Here is a 14,998-nt window from a genome sequence, read left to right on the forward strand (position 1 = left end):
TTTCATACAACTTTATCTCTTTCTCGAAATTGTGAAAGGATACAAATCATTTGCACTGTTCGGAATCATAAAGCTCTCATATCTAAGTATAAACACGACGGAGATGACGACTAGAGAATACGCTGGAGGTGGCAGAAACGTGGAACAACGACAAGATGACGGGAAAGTGAAGCGAAAAATCACAAACGAATCCGGTACCGTAACGGGGAGTGCGAAGGAATCGGGACGGATTAATCCTCTTTCAACGGGGACAATCCTCAGAAAACCGCTGGAATGTTCGCTTCCCTTCAGCAGGAGATCAAAGAATGATAACAAAAAATGAAAACAAGTAGTCGATAGTGTGAGTAGTCTATAAATCAAGGGTCTCGGGCGAACGTCATCAGAAATACAAAAAGAAGAATCATATGAAAGAATCTTAAGGCCACTAGAGTTGGATAGCACAATCACGTCATAATCGAAGAAGAAGAACTAACATGGGCAACGAAAGAGATGCGAATAAACGCCTCAACGTAGACAGAGCAGTGCTCTTGCGGACTTCCTCAATGTGAGCCAAGGATCGGGCAGTAAGAGCTGAGTTATGTCCTCCGCCATACTGTGTAGTCTCATCTACAGTCCCGAACATCACTAAATCCCATTTGACAAGTTCGGCGTCTGCAATCAAAGCTGATACAACCTCAAAAGAACGAAAAGGTATTCATAAAGAGAAGAAGACCGAAACTCACCGTCCCATCCGTCGTTGTCAACCTCAAGCGTCCATAAACCAGCGGCAAGCTCTCCCCAACTATGAGTGGTCATGAAGGCCCATTCGATGAAGCCCGCTCGACTTGTGTCCCGAGCCCGCTTCGTCAGCAGTGTGGACCTTGTACCTAAAAGAATGACATCCTACGTTCCGATTGTTTGCACAAATATTCTCTTTTAAAAGTAGTTTCTTTATAAGAAATTATTGAATAGAAAGCCGAGTTGTTAAGGGGACCAGTAAAAAAGTAAATCTTTAAGCAACACCACGCTACCTGAAGGACTGGTGAGGTAGATCTGGATGTCACCCCGCTTCGGTGCTTTCAGCGTGATGATAGCCTGTACGTGTTCCAGGTACACAACTTGTTCATCGGGAGAACCCGCGCATCCGTCCGTATACAATTGCAGCTGTAGGCGATTGCCGTGTGGTATAGTCCTGAAGGGAAACCATTGTTAGTAACTATGTGAACTTCCTGAGATTGCTGTTCACAGAGTACTATAGTCGGGTCAAAACCACACGAAGCACTGTGCAGCTGCGTAAGCGGTTGCGCTCGAAGCGGTGCAGCGGAGCGTAGCGGTTAGGATCGAGTGAGGTACCTTCCCAGCTCTCCATCACTGTAGATGAGTTGCGTCCTTGACACGTGGTCCATTCTTGCCGCTAGCTCCACGGCATCGCTACGAGCGCTTACGTAACTGCGCCGTGCTTCATTTCTTTCTAACCCTACTCTACATTCCGCGGCTTACTTAAATCTGCTGGGGTAGAATTGTCTGCATTTGTGTTGTTCAGGAGCAGTTGTCCAGTTCCTAGCTAGCTGTACCATTGCGCCAGCATCCATCAGACCGTAGCCAAATGAATGCGAGACGTTTCTTCCAACACCATTTGTCACCCAATCGCCTGCACGGAGATTTATAGGTTTGGCTGCTCGAATGACGATATGCTAAAGAAAAAGTCCTTTGAGAAGAGCAGCAATTAAACTTATGTGATGGATTCACCTGAAGATCGCGCCACGTAAGATCCGGATTAGCCTCAAGTGTAAGCGCTACGATTCCGGCAGCCAAGGGTGCACTTGCGGACGTGCCAGTGTGAGTGTTAGTACAAGCATGGTGTAGGTCAGTGGTGACGATCATCTTCTCTCCTGTTGCTCCACTCGAGTATGTACTTGCCAATGTGCTGCTACACGCTTCAGAATACCATGGAATGTTTCCGTTTTCAGTAGCAGCTGATATGGAGAGAGTGTAGATACTGAAACACTGGGATCCAGTTCCACTTGTATAATTCTTCGTCTTTCATAATAACAATGTTCGCAAAAAAACCCCTCGAGTTTAAAGTGGAATCGTGTGGATCTAGTTCGCAGATACGTATTAATATGTCGTGTACTTCGTACAAGATTCCTCCTCCTTTTTTTAGGATAGTGATCATAATATGTAAATGTAACGGTAACAAATTGAAGTGTTTTTTTTTTGACGATTTTCGATTCTATTTCGAAAAAAATCCCACCGTGTCAGAAAACAATGTCAGAAAAATCTAGTGGTGACGAAATCCATCATCCCTTCAAGTAAAAAGACCAAAGAAACAATAAAATAAGTAGTAACTGTTGCAATTTCTGCTGTGTTTTTGAGGTAAATATCCAGTAAATCCACGCGCTCATACCCTAGACTCGTCGTCTGTTCTAATATCTTGGAAGTAAACTACATGATATGTGGATGGTCAGCGGAGAATGTGTTCAACTGGATGAGCGCGACGTGTCTGCCGCAGCACACGCTTTTTCTCTGCTTGACACACTCACACACTCCTCCTTCCCTCTGCCGTGCGCCAATCGAATGCGCATCGCGCTCAACCAGTTCTACACTTTCGCAGCCGATAATGCATAGAAAACATGTGCATGAAACTCCTCGAGAGTGGTCAGGCCTCATTTTCCTCCTTTTTGCTCCGAACACTATGCAACTAGAAAAACTACGTTAAAAAAATCCTTAGCAATCAAAGCATAAAGAGCCCCCGGGAAGGCAAATATGTCCTCAGACTCATTTCAGCACGAAAATAAAACAAAAAAGATCATTTCCGATGTACATGAGGGAAAAAACAATTCGAGACCAAGCTCTCAAACCCAACAATCCAAACACAATAACATAAACAAAGGAAATTGATTCATAACATGAACATTTTCCTATGCGATGCTTTTTTCGCCCCTAATGGCGTCCATACCTGTTCGTGTATCCGTCGCAATTGCATGAATCTGCGTCTTTCCCTCCATTGCCGGAAGCCCACACAAAAACTGAGCCTTTTCCTCGACGTCCTTCTCTGATTCCTCTCTCAAAGGCGGCCCTTGTTAGCTTTGCAGGGCCGTCGACGGTCCGTCCATCATCATCCGGACCCCAAGAGGCACTGAAAAGCAACATTTTGTCCACAACACTGAAAATCCAGTAAATTACCATGACACCTTCATGTATACACCTTTCGCTATGAGTACTAATATCTCTAAGGTATTGACTTTACTAGGACGTCTGAATTATGAACCCATATACCTGTATATATCCACGTAGTCCGAGTTATGGCCCAATGACGCTGCCTCGACAGCATCCGTGACATCGCCATCAAGCATACGAATACCTACATCCACAAATTTTACCCGATATCAAAAAACCTAGGAAATCTTAGGCGCATACCTCCGATCCTGGCATTGTAGGCGATTCCTACGATACATAAACTGTTGTTGAAGATAGCAGCCACCTCTCCAGCACATCTTGTCCCGTGCCTGTTTTCATCCGAATACTCATAGCGAGGCATCGGGTCGTCATCGCGATCGTTGACGTCATAGGAAGCGCGCGCATCCTGAAAAACCGTTAGGCATGGAATTCAGTCCGTGAAAAAAAACGCACTCCCTACTCACGTAATTAGGCGCAATGTCTGGATGCGTTCGTTCCAGGCCATCGTCAAGGATCGTCACCACAACGCCGCGACCTGTATAGCCGAGGTCCCACGCTTCCTTCACATTATGGTCCATCTTTGAGTTCCCAGTGATCTCAGCGCGGTTCTTAACAAAGCGGTTATTGTTTTGCTGTTATGTCCGTTTCCTCGAAAGTATGAACTCACCAGGTACCACATGTCGGTCCAAAGAGGATCATTTGGGTCCGGTTGTTTTCTGTTTCGTGATTTGCTCACAAAAGCTTCGTCCTCACCGAAAGCAATGTCATTCTCCTAAAAGAGTATAAATAAGACGTGAAATACGTTGTAGCGGTGCAAGCACGTACGCTCATAGGTCGACCTCGCCGCGGCCGTTGCCTGTAGTCGCGCTTCACACGCTTCTTCGCCACTTGCTGTTCCATCCACAGGATCTGGAAAAGTTCGGCCATTCAGCTGTGGGTATGTTTCTTATGTGGGATTTTGCGGGCAAAGAATGACGAGATTGCAAGATCGCAGCCTTTACTGAGGGATTCAGTAACATCCCATTCACAGTCGCCGTTCAGCCCATCGCGATTCAACCAGGCGTCCTTACTCTCACGATAAAAAAATATTGGAATTGTTTTGTAATAGTGCCTGCGAGGTTTTTAGATGAAACCTTTTATTTGCCTGACGTTTCGGCTTCTTCTGGAATACTGGAATTAAACTTAAACTATATCAACCAAAAACAATGTTTTTTTTTTTAAATCAACGGTGACTAGGAATGATTTGAAACGCTTCATCTTAGTCCTAGGTTTCCAGAAATGAAGAATGTTCTAGCAGTACCTGCTAAGGTAATGTTCTACGTTCTAGAAATTCTCAAATTGTCCCCATAAAATTTCCTGGAAGTCGTTTCGCTATCCTGTTTTAGTTTTTGCGTTGCAATACCTTAAGGACCCGAATCTGGGGGATGGTGGGTACTTATGGTACTAGACGCACGTAATGCCGTAAAACGGCCCGAATGCGCGCCGCACCTGCGCCACAACCTCTTGTACAAATGGTGCGCCAAACAATAGCCTTTTCCGGGCCGTTACGGCAATAGGAATGGTCCCTTTTCCTGCTTCTCTCCTTCTCCGTTCTTTAACAGATATATAAATCTCATAAAATTCACGAGATACCTACAGAAAGCACGTGACTTCAAATGAAACGTCTTCAGAGAGAGCAATAAATGTACTAGTCGAGTTTACCTCCAGTAAGCTTACCGATTATTTCTGGCTACTAAGTGAATTTTTAGCACCAAACGTCTCTTTTGTGTCTCCTCACTGCCCTCAGTAATTTCTTTCTTCTACTTATTTTTCTCTTTGAACTAACGCGAATAAAGCATTTCCTATTTTCATTTCATTTTCACAGATAAGAAGTTTTCTTCATCTTCTCTTTCTTTCTTTTTTCTATGCGCTAAAATCATCCATTTTATGCTGCACAAGTTTCGGTGGCAGAAATGACATCACAACAGAAAAAAGTCGTTCAATTTGGAGTCGGTGCCCTCAGAAAACAAAAATTCTACTGGAAAATCTCCAGGTACATTTATCCGTGAACCTTGGCTTGATATTGCGTTAACTTTTCTTCTTCGTTAGGCCCGAACAAATTTTATATAGTCTTTTTCTTCGGGCTGACACCTTCAAGAGTTTTTCCTCAGGAAAAAAATTCTGTTCGCAAATGTACTGCAGTAAGGCGATCCCGTAGCGGAATTCGATGTCATTAGTTGTATAAACGGCTTTGCCTGGCGGTTCCGGGTTGTCCTTTGAGGCGGCGAAAACGCGATTAGCGGCACAGAAAGGCGCAAGTGTGCGGTCAGCTCACCTCAGGTTCATGCGAGATGCGACTCAGCTGCAGACTTCGTGTCTTGCGTGATGAACGACTTCGTTGGTTGACATTGCGAAACAAAAAATACTCTTCACCCGGAATGATCTGAAAAAAGCGAGAAATACGGTAGTTCTGATTCACGTTCGTCTCTTTTTTTAAGCGCGATTTTTACCGGAGCAGCGGGGTTCTCCGTTTATTTGCGTTGCGCGTTTTTCGCTTCTTTCTTTCCGTACAACACAGAGACTGAGTGCGAAAAAAAGAGTTCCGTTGTGTACGGTGACAACATGCGTACGAATAGTTCCGAAACACCTGGTGGTAAGAGGAGAAAAAAATAAAACCAGTATTGTCGACCACGACCTGACAGTAATCACGGAAATTGCCAGGAAATAAACGAAATGCGTATTTCATAGAATTAATATCTGTGCCCTGGCCTTTTCAGGATGAGACTATTCGGAGAGATTTTGCTTCTAAACTGTGCAAGTCATACACATATTTGTTCCCCCTTGAATACCCACTTAGTCGCTCAGGAAGCCCAATATTCGGAAACCATAAGTACGTCAGTTTTCTTATAACCAGACGTTGACGCATATAATGGGCGATGTGGTGTCACGGAAAAACAGCGTTCAACTATGACGAACACCTTGGAAACCGACTCGTTCTCCTTTTGTTGAAGTTCACGACGGAATTCAACGGCAGTAAATTCCATTCCAATGCTAGCAATTATGCAAAGAATTCGAAATTCTAAGCATGAGCCGGTGGAATCAAAAAAGGATCTACTTTGGCATTAGGGACTGGAATCCGGCACCCATCAAAGCAAAACATGCGGCAGTTAGTGGAAAAAGTGCGCTGATCGGTGCTAAACTATGGAACGGTGTTCTTTGGGACGGAACGGCAGAAATAAATGATTCCAAAGGTCAAGGCTCGTTGCTTCCCCAGAATTTCCCCAGAATTCAAATTCAACAAATAGGATGTCAATTGCGAAAAAGGAGTTGGGGTAAAAGTTTGAAAGAATGTGGTTTGATCCATGAAATCGCGGACCAAATCATACGCCTGTCCCATGGAAAATTCATATATGTCCGCGTTGCGTTTCTTCATGGACGCTACCATGTTAAAATGGAAGTGCAGGGAATATTTTCGGGAAATGGAATACGGACAATTGTGCTCTCTTTGAAAATTGTTTCGAGCTTCTTAACAACAGCGCTTTACTGGCGCTTTTGATAATTTCCGATGGAGAAATTGGATTTTTCAATTGTTTGATCCGATGCAGCCCTTCTCAGCAAGAAAATCGTGGCATGGACTAAAATTTATCTATTTAGTCATACAAATAACACCAATAGGTGTCCCACCAGCAGTAGCAATAAAGGACAGGTCCCACCACAATTCGTTTAAACTTGATGGAGAAAACATTCTTGCACTTTTTATCCTTGTTTGCACTTTGTCAGGTCATTTCAATGCAGTGAATAGAAACGATTTGTTTCCGTCGAAGATTCCGAAAGCGTTGGTGTCCCAAAAACGATGGTCATAAGAATTTGGCAGAAAACTCGTACTTCAACGAGACATATCTTCCAATCTGTTTGACGCACGAACAAACACGCAATCAGTAACGAGAGGTTCAGGAAATTCATACTTACTCGACCCAAATTCTGGTACCCGTACTTGGCCGCGAGTCGCGCAGCCTCTTCATCAGAGCCGCCAGCAATTCTGACCGCCCATTCGTTGGTGTAAGCTTTTCGAAGGCTTGACGCTTGTGAACTCGTAGTGCTTATTTGATCCTGCAGAAATCGAATGCTAAATTTTTGCTACAAATGAATTTCTTCTTTTTTTCCCTCAATTGGGCACAATTTGGATTGATTAGCCAAAAAACGAAATTTGCAAGAAACAAAAAAGGGAGAATAATTAACCCTTGTTTCGAAACTGAACCTTCAGACCGAAACCCAACATTTTTTTGAGCACAAAATTTTTACTCCAATATTTAGATTTTTACAATATAAGGAAAGGAAGCCTGAACAGAAAAACTAGAGAATTATTCGATAATTAAAAAGTTTGGAAGTCTGAACGGGACGAAAAGAATTTTGTAAACTTGTGGCTACAGCAGATATGGACTTAAGGGTAGGAACTGATCTAAAAGATTGAACAGTATTTTTGATACCAGTACAAAAAAGCTTTTCTTAATTGTTGTGCGTGAACTAAGCGTAAGAATTGTGGAAAAGATTATTTCAACTAAATAAAACTCCTATTTATACTGTAATATCAATAGGTGTACTTTTTTGAATGATGACAACTATTTTATTGGATTAGATGAACTGTGAACAAAATAGAAAAGAAGAAATAGAGACTAATAACGAAAATAAACCGCTTACCTCGTAATTAAACTCATTCGCATCGAGAACAGCAAGTAATGAGACGAAAATTAATATACAAAGTGAAGTGTTGCGGTCATGAAATGTCAGTCGTATCCTGAAAAAAAGGACTTGTATCGGTAGAACAGCTAGTTCCGGCTACTTGATTACGAGCAGAAGGTTTTCCGGACTTGTTGATCTTTCAATATTTAAAGGAAGAAACTGTTAAGGGATTTTCCATGACCAGCAAATAATCCGGGATTTCTTCTTTGTATCGAGTGAAAAACTAAGTCATTTTGGAGTTTACATGTCTCTGTACTGTTCCCTTCTGGAGACTCTTCAATTATACATGAGCTACTGTTGTAATGAATAAACAAATAAACAAATAAAAAAACGTCGTAACAACCCATATTTAGTCTACTGCCAGAATTTTAGCTCAACTTCCTAGTACATATTCCCTATTTTTAAATATAGGGTAGAAATGGAATATTTATGTCCTTTTCAAACAAAAAACCGCTGAAGTATCATGTTATATGTACGACGTCTTGAGTTTCATCATTCAAAGGAGCTTTCTACTAGATTCCGCATCGAAGACGATGCCTATTCATATTTCAAAGTACGAATATCATTATCCAAAGTGCAGAGAGTTTTTCTATATCCTACGCTTGAAAAAGTGTCGTGAATACACCACCATTTGAGTAGTAACTAGTGTCAAAAGCATTTTTTTTTCTTCGAAAAAAAAAGCCTCTCTAAGCAACGGAAGCTTTATGGCTCCGGCGGAAGTTGTTCAGAAGAAATGGTGGAAGAAAACGGAAATAGATGCGTTTGCGGCATCCTTCACTGCATCCGGATTTACTCTAATGCTCTCAGAACGATGGAATACGCATTGACGTTTTTCTTCTCAAGTTGTTCCATCGCTTTGTGAAGGAAGTAAATCAAAATCGAGGAACACTCGTCGGTGAGAAAAAGCTAGTGAAGTGGACCGAGAGAGGCCACCCGATGGCCAGGGTAGGAATTAAGAGAGAAAATGAAAAATTGTGACAAAAAACGGTTTAGAAAATAAAGTATTTGGGAACAATGTCACCTGTTAGCTATAATAAATATTTCCTTTTCATTTTTAATGATAGCTTGAAGCTAAAGCAAAGAATCTATCGAGAGAAAAAAACAATTCAAGTAAGAAACTCTAAGCATCGTTCTGAGAACGACTTTTAATATGACAATATGGCGTTAGGATCGACAACTTTAGGCGCATTCATATTTCTTTTCCAAAAGAAAATTCGCTCCAGATTATGTGAACGACCATTGACTTTGTTTTACTGTTTTTTTTTTTACCTTCAACGTATCGGAGTCCTATCACCTACTACAGTAACATGTTTTCTTACGTGTATATTCAGACGTGTGCCAATTCCATATTAAAGAGAAAACAAGAAGAATCTAGAAAATGTGCATAGATTTGGCGGAAATTTCTAAAAAAAAACCCAGTCCGGACTTCTAACTTTTTTCTGGAAATTGTTCGTTTTAAACAAATTAGAAGAGTTCCAGAATGTTGTCACAACTACTCGTTTCAGCGTTTTATAAAAAATTGCATTTTCGCCAATTACTTCCTTGAAAGTATAGAATATGTCCGGAAAACAATTTTTTCCCCTGCTTTTCAAATCGAAAAGATTTCAAAATCCCAAAGTAAAAAGAAAAACAAAATTCCGATGCACACTTTTTCTCTTGATTTTTCTTCTTTTCTTCTATGCAGCTTCTATAAAGAAAATCTCAGAAGGGCAGTGCTCAGTGCATTCCAGCAATTGCTAAGCGGATCCGTTCGATGACGTAAGGGTCGCACTTAGCGCTGAAACTCCCAAATGCGCCCGAATATCGACAAAGAAGTCCCCAGGCACCGAATCATATTCTTCTCCGCGATAAATTTCCTCGAAAGAAATATGACATGCGAGCCGGGCAATGCGCACGATTCATAGGGAAGCAGCGAGCAATAAATTACAATGGATTCACTCATTGACCCGAGGTTTGGAAGAGTACCGTACTAACACCAGGGTACTTAGAGGGTCACAAAAATGCACTTCCGGGATAGTTAAGAACTGCAAGAATTCATAGCGCTGGCCGAGGGTTGTCAGTAAAAGTGAAAGTACTTTCTTAGCGAGTGCAAGATTGCTTGTTTTGAGGGAAAAATCTGTTACTACTAGGATTAATTTCACAAAAATCTCCCTTTAGACTTACATAGCATAAATATTAGAAAAACGAACCCAGTGTTTATTATGAAAAGATGAGTTACAGACAATATTTAGTCAGCAAAAAAAAATAAAATTTCAATCACGTGCAAATTTATTAATTGTTTTAGACTACGGAATCTATATCAAAAAATATGTAGTGCAAAAACAAATTCAGGAACAAATCCACTGTGTCAAAATTAGTGCTTGCGAGCAAAAATTGTTGAATCACAGAGATCATATTTTTGAACTAACAAATTTCTACACATAAATACGATGCCAAAATCTCAGACAAAATCCCAAAAGTTGAATCCCAAGGATCCAAGTTAAGAATTACGTTTGAAACATTGGAATTCAACTTCACGCATTTATTTTTAGCATCAAGCAAAGCAGCTGTCACGCCTCACGAACACATCGCGTGCGACCATGCAGGAGAAAGTCATGTAGTGCGTCCGCCTTTCCCACACTTTCCTCAGATCGCAATCCAAGGCAGGTACCCAAATCCAAGGGTGACTTTTCAGGCACAACCCTCCTTTTCGATCAAAAACTACAACAATGAATCCTGCGGAAATTTGAGTACAAGTTTCCGTGAAATCTAAAATCCGGAAATTTGTCGCCGTAGAATTCTTCTGAGATCTTCTCAGAGAGAGAGAGAGATAGCTGTATTACTACGTAATATTGTATGGACTGCACCACGGTGTTCGAGTGAAAATTGGAATTCGTCATCGAAATTGCCGATGAGATGAATTTTAAGCGCATTTTGCAGGTGCTGCATCCGCTTCGAGCGCAAGCAATTTACGTCCAAACTCACTTCGCTCCGCAAAACCTAGATTGGCCGTCAATGTCGTCGCAGCTTGACCCACTCGACTTCTTACTTCAGTCATAGTCAGAGGAACTGAGCTTGCCAAAGCTTGCTTGTCCAGTCTAGTCATCCCAATATGGACTCGTTGAAGGGGTTCTCGGAAAGCAACCCATGGGATGAGCGTCTGACAGCGCTACACATGCACTCACGAAGCGACTGTCCAACTTTGTTCTCGTTCGGACCGACAACTTTGATTGATATTTAGAAAAGATGAATGAAATAGTTCAGACAAACATTTAACTCTCCCTGCGGTTGTTTTTAGACAGATATGGAAAACCGCTTTTCAAGAAACCCCTAAAAACATACAGACGATTGAAACGGGTCTCTAAACTCATTAGAAGATTCTGGAGATTCACATGAAAATCCGCAGAGAAGTTCTCTGCTTAGGTTAGCGGTTCTCGCAAGAGGAGGGCTCATAAACGAAGGATGAAGGAGTGAACGAAAAATGATAATATGAAGAAAAATTTACGAAAAACATGCTCGGCTTACCGTTCGCATCGTGAAACCCTCGCTTGGCCATTGAGTCGTCTTTGCCTTGTATCCATAAATGTCAAAAAATTCTCAGAAGCATAGTCCTCACACGCTACTGAAAGGGCTGAAATATGCTATGTAGAAATTCTGAGAAAACGATGACGTTCCAAGTGTAAAAACGCGTGAAACAGCGAAAAACATCGCGAACACTTCTGGAATGTGAGAACACGTGCATATTTACGGCAAATTACCACGGATGTAAGAGGATATATGGACTATGTAACGAGGAGGAACACGAATGACGTGCGATCGGGTCGTCTTCCGTCCGTCGCGCCGGAACATCCTTCAAGAGCTCACAAAAATGCTCAGCAAACGCCAAAATCGATATGAAATTATGTGCTGAGAAAAACTGGCGAACTGATAAGCGATAAGCGCGTTGATGAAGTAAAACTGGGAAATTGACGCCTCGTGATCGCAGAAAAGCTACAAAAATGCGGAATGAGCGTGAGAATTCGGAGGATTCCAGAGGAACATCCTATATGTTCAACCAAAAACTGCGAAAATGAAAGTGCAAATACGTACGTGAGATGGAACTGCAGCAACAAAGAGAATTGGGGAAACGTGCGATAATCGCGTGAAGATTATGAGACAAGGTCGCGGTAAATCAGCGTGAGGACATCGCAAAAATATCGGTCTCAACAAGAAAAAGGCATTGGATCTGATAGAATGACGGATATCCCCATTATAAATGTAGCACAGTGTGGTTATTGGAACATCGATGACGTGAAGATGTTCCTCAGCGAATGTTCTCTATTTTTCGGGATGAGCGAGCTGACGGTGGGCGGTTCCTGCTTAGCTACGTCTTCTTCCCAGCACAACTAAACCTTTCAGTATAACTTCTTTTCTGCACAATAGAGCTCCATCAGGACACGCCAGTAAATTCAATCAGCCTGCCAGCGGGAATTGAATTTTTTCCACCGAACCAACACTAAATCCTTGCCTTGAACGACAAATAATTAAATTTCTACAGGTCGATTACTTTGTTTCATTCCCTTTGGCGGACACATCCTCATTTCATGGAGGAAGTCTTTTGGATACGTCTTCTTTCGAAAAAATTTGGAGATATAAGAAGATTTTTTCCATAAGTTGCAAATAACAAAAACGTCTCGTTATTTAAATCGAGCGCCGCGTTCAATAACGTCGGGTTTGTCACTCTTAATTTAATTAGTCAGTAATTAATTACTAATTATCCAAGGATTGAAAAGAGCCGGTTACTGGAATGGAGATAATGAATGATAAGCTGTGGAAAAACTGGCAATTTTAAGGGTGAAATAAATTTGAAAGAACATTTTCTAAAATTCTACGAAAAAGTATGCTACAATCAGGTGATTTTCTCGTCAAGGAGAAGCATTATAATTTTTTATTCACTTATCTGAGCAGGGATCAGTTCTTTTTTTGCGGCAAACTAGCACATGCTCATTCTGAACACTTTTGCCCGTGAGAAATTCGAAGATATCAGCCTCTTTGATAATCCTGACGCCACGGAAATCTTGGATACCCTTCAGAAACTGAACGTTAGAAAACCCACAAAACACAGCAGACCGACGACGACAGGTTAGCGGGCAATGTTTACTGGCAATGAGCGGAGACGCGATGGCGAATTGCTACAAGTCCGACGAACGCTGAGAGGAGGGGAAGAGGAGGAGGACGAGGACGTGGAGGAGGTGGGCAACAATGGAGCAAGGTGCGATCGAGGTCGTCCTGCGATGTTTGTTTCCTCGTTTCGGGTATATCGCAAGGGTCACGCAGTGCTGTCTGTGTCTGTTTCCACACTACAAACATATCCAATAACACGAAGCTGAGTGGTGTTAGACCAGGCGTCCTACGCGGGGATCAATGACCTCCTCGGCTTTTGCCAACCACAACCAACGAGTCAGCCACCACTGGGTTCGAATTTCTGAAGCCTTACGCGCCTTAACAGCAGCGATTGGATGTCCTTCGAGGACCAGAAACAACGAAGGTCTGCTTTTTTTCTTCACATCCAGGTCAGATATGAAAACTAAGATTCCAAAAAAAACTATTATCAGCTCAACACATGTGATATTTTGGACGATCTTTGGATTAAGCCCACTAAATCCAACTGGTTCCCCTTAATCCAAACTCCTCTAAGCATATAGCATTATGTACGTGCTACCGTAATTCGCACGAATTTGCCAAAAAAAATCCCGAACCTTGCCAAGGTGTTGTAAAGAAATCCTATGATATTCTCGTTCTATTAAGGAGAGATATTAATAACGCAACCAAATCTTCTTCTATATAAATGAAAAGTCTACAAAGCCAGGAAAAAATGACAAAACTTTACAGTAATCCTAGAACAGAACCATAAAGATACATACGATTCTACCGCATGATTTTGATTTATGATTTTCGACCACCAACTCCAACAAACATCTTCTTCCTCAAAAAACTGATCTCTGAGTAAACAACTCCAAAATTCATGGAAAAACTACATACATACACATCCGTATAATGGAATCAAAAACAAACACCCAAGAAAGTGTCTGAGATGTGACGTATTATTCGCTGGATCTTAATACATAGTTTATAAAGTACTAAGAAATTCGTGGTCGCATATTTTCCGGATAATTCTCAATGAATGAATAAGGAGCTGATTTTACATCCTCACTTGTGAGAAATACATATTAGCGAAAAAAATATAGACTAATTTTAAGTAAATGAAATATGAAATTTGTGCTTCTAACAAATCCATCCATTTAGGGTAGCAAAAGACTTCTTAAGGATAGAATGCGGAAGTTGAGTCGAATTTTTCAGTACCGCTGGGATTATCATGAATGTCTCAAAATCCGACTTGAATGCTAAGCACAAAAATCACCGTGAGAAGAAAGTTGTGAGGATGCGGAACGAGGTCCATAAAATCGACTTTATGACGATTTCGATAGTGTGAAATTCGCTACAACAGCGGCTATAAACATTAGGACTCCGTCAGCCAGATGTGCTAGTGGATCTGTTGGAGTAATAAAAAGGAAGAGAGGGGGAGGGACGAGTCGCTTTTCTTTTCCAAGCCGGAAATAATGACCGCCGAGTGATGCAGTCGGCGTTGGCAACACATCGGTTGGCGTCGGATTTGATCGGAGTGATCAATGGCCTGGCGATCGCGATGACACCTGTTCGGCGCCGTGAGTCGGCCTCCTTGTCCTGGTAGCACACAGCAACACAGCTCAAGCAACAAAAATCAAGGACATCCGGGAATCGGATATGATCGCTGCCGGGATGCGGAAGGGGAAAAGAAATTCGATGCACGAGCAGTGTGATCAGTATAGCTTCAGGAATCATCGAAAAAAAAGATAGAAAAATAATCGCTTGCTCAGTTTCATTTCTACAGATACTACCAGTTATTCTGATGTACGCTATAAATCTCGCCTCATTAAATCTTCAGGATTGTTAAGCAAATTGGTAAATGAAGAGAAAAACAGTAAAAGCTATGCTGTGCTTTCTCTCGTTAAAAACTCCTCATTTTGAGTGAGCTGTGAGGGAGCTGCCCTAACTTCTCGTGGTTGAGACCAGTCTTTTGCACCGAACAACTCTCTAGGAACAAAAAAACACTATGCTAACT

At 41.8% G+C, this 14,998-nt stretch overlaps 2 protein-coding genes across 3 annotated transcripts; one reads left to right on the forward strand and one right to left on the reverse strand.

Moving 5' to 3' along the window:
• Positions 1-12: 12 nt before the first annotated feature.
• Positions 13-11,438, reverse strand: RB195_006622 (uncharacterized protein; the record flags this gene model as incomplete). Of its 2 annotated transcripts, XM_064179811.1 has the most annotated exons (16): positions 13-268; positions 474-651; positions 723-866; positions 1,011-1,171; positions 1,480-1,673; positions 1,729-1,978; positions 2,939-3,118; positions 3,259-3,343; positions 3,400-3,565; positions 3,624-3,767; positions 3,827-3,931; positions 3,985-4,068; positions 5,474-5,581; positions 7,108-7,248; positions 7,837-7,933; positions 11,383-11,438. In XM_064179811.1, 16 exons carry the CDS (start codon positions 11,436-11,438, stop codon positions 13-15), a joined length of 2,349 nt encoding a protein of 782 aa, XP_064036739.1. The 2 variants fall into 2 exon arrangements, with proteins under 2 accessions (XP_064036739.1, XP_013307727.1); XM_013452273.2 differs by lacking the exon at positions 13-268 and having other exon boundaries at positions 449-651.
• A 1,551-nt stretch (positions 11,439-12,989) lies between these two features.
• RB195_006623 (uncharacterized protein) lies at positions 12,990-14,329 on the forward strand (the record flags this gene model as incomplete). The annotated part of the gene is made up of 2 exons (XM_064179812.1): positions 12,990-13,108; positions 14,197-14,329. The coding sequence occupies 2 exons, from the start codon at positions 12,990-12,992 to the stop codon at positions 14,327-14,329; spliced, it is 252 nt and encodes an 83-aa protein (XP_064036740.1).
• Between the last annotated feature and the right edge of the window lie 669 nt (positions 14,330-14,998).

The sequence above is a fragment of the Necator americanus genome, chromosome I, assembly GCF_031761385.1.
Source record: "Necator americanus strain Aroian chromosome I, whole genome shotgun sequence".
In the NCBI taxonomy this organism is placed as follows: Eukaryota; Metazoa; Nematoda; class Chromadorea; order Rhabditida; family Ancylostomatidae; genus Necator; species Necator americanus.